The 6,478-nt window shown below is 51.7% G+C and overlaps 1 protein-coding gene across 1 annotated transcript; it reads right to left on the bottom strand.

Annotated features, from left to right (window-relative positions):
• Nucleotides 1-1,644: 1,644 nt before the first annotated feature.
• Nucleotides 1,645-2,568, bottom strand: LOC311200720 (olfactory receptor 14A16-like; the record flags this gene model as incomplete). The annotated part of the gene is made up of 1 exon (XM_084275006.1): nucleotides 1,645-2,568. The coding sequence occupies one exon, from the start codon at nucleotides 2,566-2,568 to the stop codon at nucleotides 1,645-1,647; it is 924 nt and encodes a 307-aa protein (XP_084131132.1).
• Nucleotides 2,569-6,478: the final 3,910 nt, after the last annotated feature.

The raw sequence follows: 6,478 nt of genomic DNA on the forward strand, positions 1-6,478 counted from the left end.
AGTTCTCATGCCCCCACCACACTCCTTTTATGGTGTGATCTGAATGAAATAGGCCTTTTTGGGCAGTTTGGGTCACCTGTCTTGGCTGTGTCTCCTCCCAGCTCCCAGAGTGCTCCCCACCTTCCCGTTACTAGTAGAGAATGAACAACAGAAAAGTCTGATTGCTTGGACACAACTAAAGCCTCCCTGTTACCAGCACTGCTCTCATCCTAACAGCCAAATGTGGCACCACATGGGCTGCTAGAAAGAAAATCAACTGTATTCCTCCTGAAACCAGCCCACCTTTGTAGACAACAAGTGCACCACAACAGTGGGCTCATTCCTGTAGTCATGCAGTATGGATAATCCCCTTGGTTACTTATGGTCAGCTGGGCCTGTTCTGTCCCCTTCCAGGCACTTGTGCACTCCCAGTTGACTGATTTTTCGAGCAGAACTAGAAAAAAGGCCTTGATGCTGTGCAAGCCCTGCTCAGCAAGGAACAAACCTATTTATTTAGACTTTATGACTTACAAATCAAAAACACCAGAACTATGGGGGCCACCAACATGAGAATTAATTCCAGCCACAGAGAAAATATGGGCAGGAGGAGAAGATCTCTTCTGCTTGGAAATCTTCCTGATGTTCCTGTTCATCAAATCCCAGAATTTCTCAAGGTCTCTCTGAAGGGAATCTCCATTTCACTAATGGTTCACATGTGCTGGCAGATGGCTCTCTAACTTACGGTGCTGCTAACAAAATGACAGCAGTAAGTGCTAAAGAACCTGGGACTCTACTGCTGGACATCTAGCATGTTCAGGAGTGGATGATGGTAGAGCCTGAAAATGACATTTTTAGGACTGTTCCTGTGGCTAGGAATGCCCTGAGCCCCAAGGTTAATGGGGCTGTTAGTGGGCTACCTGGGGAGGTTTCAGGGCACCTTTTGCCATGGAGCTGGTGCTGCACATTGACCAGTGTAGAAGGTGGACACTGTTAAAGCTGGAAATTACATTGGGCAGAGTTACATCCACTCCCATGGCTACAAAAGCCCTGACCCCATGTTACTGGAGATGTTAGTGGGATACCAGGGGATATGTAAGGCCATGAACATCTTTCATCCCTCACACCTTTAGTTTGGGATGTATTGCTGTGCATTTAGCAGATTCAAAGTTGGACACTGGTATGGCCAGAAATGACATCAGGCAATGTTAGGACCTTCCTTTTGTCTCTGAACACTCTGAGCCCTAAGGTACTGGGGCTGCCAGTGATCTACCTCGGCACCCCAGGATGCCATTGGCCTTCTTAGCCAGGAGGGCACATTGCTGGCTCATGCTCATCCTGCAGCATATGAAGGGGGTCAGCTTTCAGAGCAGATTCTCTCCAAACCAACTTTTGTTCATATACATAGAAAGGTCACTTATCAACACATTGAACTTCTGAGAGAACTCTTTATTAGACATCTGAAAGATGGGAAGTTTTCCAAGTCTCAGAAGACACTGGAGAGCTGAGCAGCATCGAAATGACCAAAGAGTAATCAGAGGTGGAAACCTGCTGAGAAAAGTGAAGTGCATACATGTCTCTAGGCTACTGAGAAAACAAAACAACCAGCAAAATTCGTACTAAATACAGACTGGACCTAATGTGAGTTCCATGGCCAATGATGAACTGTTAGAAACATCCAGTCCTCAGTTTCCACATGGCATCCTTGAGCTCCTGGTTCCTCATGCTGTAGATGAGGGGGTTCACTGCTGGTGGCACCACCGAGTAAAGAAATGATGCTAACAGGTCCAGAAATAGGGAGGAGATGGAGGGAGGCTTCAGGTAGGCAAAGAAGGCAGTGCTAAGGAACAAGGAGACCACGGCCAGGTGAGGGATGCAGGTGGAAAAGGCTTTGTGCCGTCCCTGCTGCGAGGGGATCCTCAGCACAGCCCTGAAGATCTGCACATAGGACACCACAATGAACACAAAACACCCAAAAGCTAAACAGACACTGACCACAATGAGTCCAGTTTCCCTGAGGTAGGCATCTGAGCAGGAGAGCTTGAGGATCTGGGGGATTTCACAGAAGAACTGGTCAACAGCATTGCCATGGCAGAGGGGCAGGGAAAATGTATTGGCTGTGTGCAGCACAGAATAGAGAAACCCACTGCCCCAGGCAGCTGCTGCCATGTGGACACAAGCTCTGCTGCCCAGGAGGGTCCCGTAGTGCAGGGGGTGGCAGATGGCAACGTAGCGGTCATAGGCCATGACTGTGAGAATATAGTACTCTGTGGAGACCAAAAATAAAAAGAAGAAGAGTTGAGCCACACATCCTGTGTAGGAAATGGCCCTGGTGTCCCACAAGGAATTGGCCATGGATTTGGGAACAGTGGTAGAGATGCAGCCAAGGTCAGTAACAGAGAGGTTGAGGAGGAAGAAGTACATAGGGGTGTGGAGGTGGTGGTCACAGGCTATGGTGATGATGATGAGGCCATTGCCCAGGAGAGCAGCCAGGTAGATGCCCAGGAAGAGGCAGAAGTGCAGGAGCTGCAGCTTCCATGTGTCTGCAAAGGGCAGGAGGAGGAACTGGCTGATGGAGCTGCTGTTGGACATCTGCTGCTGTCAAGTGTGGAGACCTGTCCATAAAGGAAAAGGCAGTGAGAAGTTAGGGAACGATTCTTTGAGGGAAACAGTTTCCAATTCACATTAACTCCCTATATTCAGGAAGCTTTTTGTCAGGTCCCTTTTTGGAGGTCTGCTTTGTGCTGGCTTGAGTCTGCCACTGCTGGGAGGAGGGTCAGCTGTGGGCTCTCAAGAACTCAGACCTGCCTAGCAGCAGTCAGTAAACAGAAGGATGATGTGATCTCAGACTAAATCCCCTGTGGATAGCAATGAGCTTTTCAGCACTGTCACTCCAATTTCACCCAAGGGCAGAGCAGAGCTTTGGAGCTTTGGTTTTCTCCTGACTGAGAGCTGAGGAATCCAGTCTCGCAGGGCAGAGCTCCAAAGCCCTCCTGCGGTCTCATCCTACCCAAGGATGATCTCAGCTCCCAGCCAGGGACACACAGGGCTCAGGGCAGCTGCCCACACACAGGTGATGAGTGGCATTGCCACGGCCTCTGTGCCGAGATGTCTCCTGCATGGGGCTCCTCTCTGGGGCACAAGAGTCCCTGGGAGAGCGGTGCCATTGTGGGAGGCAGCTGCAGCCCATCAGGAGCTGCCTGGAAAACCTCAGTCCTACAGATGGGTGTTCTGAAGTGAGGGTCAGCTCAGTGCCAGCCCCACAATTGGATGTGCCCAGAGCCCCAGGAAACGGTGGGAGAAAGGCAACAAGGACAGGAGAGTAAACGGCGAGGAATATTCCACAGGAGGCTGGAAGGACAGGCACTCGGAGGGTTCTTCTCTCTGGGACAAGGACCCTGCACCATATTTCCATGTGTCAGACTTTACATCCACCGCTTCTTTCCACAGTGCGAATGCAGCCATGCCCAGGAGAAGACAGCTGTCCTGCCCTGTCCCTCTGATGGGGCAGAAGGGCATCCCTTCCAGGCAGCACTTTCTGGTCCTATAGAGAACCTGTCCTCCTGACAGACCCCACACACTGCCCCATGTCCCAGCTTTAGGAGATCCCTCCAGGAACAGAACCTGCATTGCCCTGCACCCACAGACATACCAGGGAGAGGCTGTGGAGATTTCTTCTCCAGTGAGTTCTCAGCATCCATCAGCTCTCTCAGCCTCACAGGTCTCCCCTCGGTGCCTACAGGCAGTGTCCCCAGCCCTGTGTGCTTGGCAGAGGAGCTGCTCCTGGACAGAGCTGTCTCTCTGCAGCACTGCTGGGTTGCCATGAGCTCCCTCCATCCCAGGAGCCTGGCCAAGCTCAGCAGGAGAAGACCAGTTCTTGTAGGCTCCCTCCTGGTGCCTCAGATCTCATGGGAATCGTTCTATGATCTCATCTCTGACAATCTCAGGATGTCCCTGCCCAGGGGCTGTGGGTCAGTGCTTGGCATTTCTGCTTCATCAGACCAAGCCAGGGTGTCCTCAGCATCAGAGCTGCCTGTGCTTTGCCTGGGTTTGTCCTCATGGCCTCCAGTTGTCTGCTCTAACGAGCCCATGGGGAGGCTTTGTCAGTAATGGCTCCCAGTGGGGCCTGTTAGTGCTTCAAGGTACTTTGGGCATTACTCCTGACTTGGAGTTCTTGAGAGGTTTCTTCACTCTCATCTTGGTATCTGAGGTCTGGGGATTCAGAAGAAAAGACACCATGGGGCTCATTAACATCCAGAAAGCCCTTACAAGCATGGCTCTAACTCATTTTCATTAAAGAGTCAAAACTCCTACAACTACTTGGATTTTAGTTGGGTCCTTAGTGATACAGGTTTCAACGGAATTTCCCATGCAGGACCTTTTTTTAGTCATGGGTATTGTCTGTCATGGCTCAGTTGATAGAAGAAGTGACAGCAGCATTCTGTGATGGATATGGGTCTCATGAGGAGATCTGGACAGGCAGGAAAAGCAGTCTCTGGAGATCCAACCCTGTCTGGTGAACCTTGCTCTTCCCCAACCCCAGCAGTTCCCTCACTGGCCTCCTGGAACTCCCAACACTTCTCCTCACATCATCTATGTTCACAGACACAGACAGATTTCTCTGACAACAAACAGCAGTTCAACATGATCCAGTTTAATACCCATGAAATCTCTCTCCTCAGCTGCCTGCTACGGCCAAGCAGCGTGTGAAGGGGGTCAGCTTCCAGAGGAGATTCTCTCCCAGGACATTGTTATTCAGATACATAGGAAGGTCATTTATTGTAGCAGTCTGGCATAGCTGGGTGCTGGGAGAGGATGGGGGCTGCAGAGATGGCTCCTGCAAGAAGCAGCTGGAAGTTCTCTGCAGGCCCTGCAGAGCAAACATTGGTTGATCCAAGGGCAGAGTCACTGCTGACCAAGGCCAAGCCCATCAGTGATGGTCACAGCACCTCTGGGAATCACATTTAGGGAAACATAAACACAAGCAGCTGCCTTTTTCCAGCAGAGAAGGGAGTGAGAAGACGGAACGAGCTGTGCAGACACCAAGGCTGGGAAGAGGGGGGAGGATGCGCCCAATGTGCCCGAGTGAAAGATGCCCCTGCAGCCTGGGGAGAAACCCATGGTGGAGCGGGTGTCCCACCACAGCCCAGGGAAAAAGCCCAGACCCCACCTGCAGCCCGTGGAGAGGCCCCACGCTGGATGGAGCAGGGGGAGACAGACAGGAGATGCTGTGACCCACGCTGGAGCCAGACCCTGCCAGCACTGGCAGCCCTTGGGGAGAGACAGAGACACAGAGATGAGCGAGGGAGAGATTTGTGCCAGAGCAGTTTTGCTGGGGGGAGGCTGGTGACCCCGTGGAGGACTGGGACTGAGAGACACTGTGACTGGTGACTGCACCCATAGCAGTGACCCACGGTGGGGCAACTCATGGACTCATGTTGGAGAAGGTCGTGGAGGACTCTCTGCCCTGGGTGGGACCCCACAGTGCAGCAGGGGGAGGTTGTGACGAATGAATGACCCCCCCCAGCCAAGAAGGAAACCAACTTGCAAGGGACTGACCGAAACCCCACCTCCCAGTCCCTGCCCCTCCAGAGCCACAATGGGGGGGAAGAAGGGAGCAAAATCCTGACTAAACTGAAGTCTGCAAGAAGGGAGGGGTGGGGAGAAGGTGCTTTAAGATCTGGTCCCGTTGTTTTAAGATCTGGTCACGCTTCTCATTATCCAACTCTGGTGTCCCTGGGTGTGCAGGGCAGTGTAAGAAACTAGAGAGTTTTCTGTCCTTCCCTCTCTTGAGTCTGTTTTGCCCATGTCGTTCACTAAAGGATGATCCCTCCCTGTCCTTATCTTGACTCCTGAGCCTCTTGATATCTATTTTCTCCCCTGTATAAATAAAAAGGGGAGGGATAGACTGACTTTGGTGGGTGTCTGGCCTCCAGCCAGGGCTAAACCACCACACCCACACCAGCCATATGCCTTCTCTCAGCATCAAAGCTAATCCAGCACCAATGAAACCACAACGTCATGCACAAGTAAGCTGCACACTACTGGCCTGTCCACCACTCAGGCAAAGGTGATCTCACAGCATCCACCACTGACATGTGCCCATTCCTGGCTTGTCAGGTATTTTGGCACCACTGACATCACAAGGACATTCCTAAGATATCTGTCAGTTCCTGGCCAATCATACATCCAGCTACCAGTAGCCTCAGAAGGACGTGTACTGTCCATAAGCCTGGTCCTAGACTCAGGCTAGAGAGATTTCCTCAGAACCCACACAGCCTATTGGACTTTTCCCAGCCTATCAACTATTCAGGGAGTAATGATACTCTCTGCACAAGTTTTGGGCTTTGTCTGGCCTGTCAGCTACTTGGGAACCACTGACATCACAACACAGACCATCTGCCTTCTCTTGTCCTGTCAACTGTTCCGGAATCAGTGACTTCACAACAACCTCCACTGTCCACAGCCTGCTCCAGGTCTGTCAGTATGACCTCACAAGCAC

This window comes from Gallinula chloropus (assembly GCF_964237585.1).
Source record: "Gallinula chloropus genome assembly, chromosome: 24".
Classification (NCBI taxonomy): domain Eukaryota; kingdom Metazoa; phylum Chordata; class Aves; order Gruiformes; family Rallidae; genus Gallinula; species Gallinula chloropus.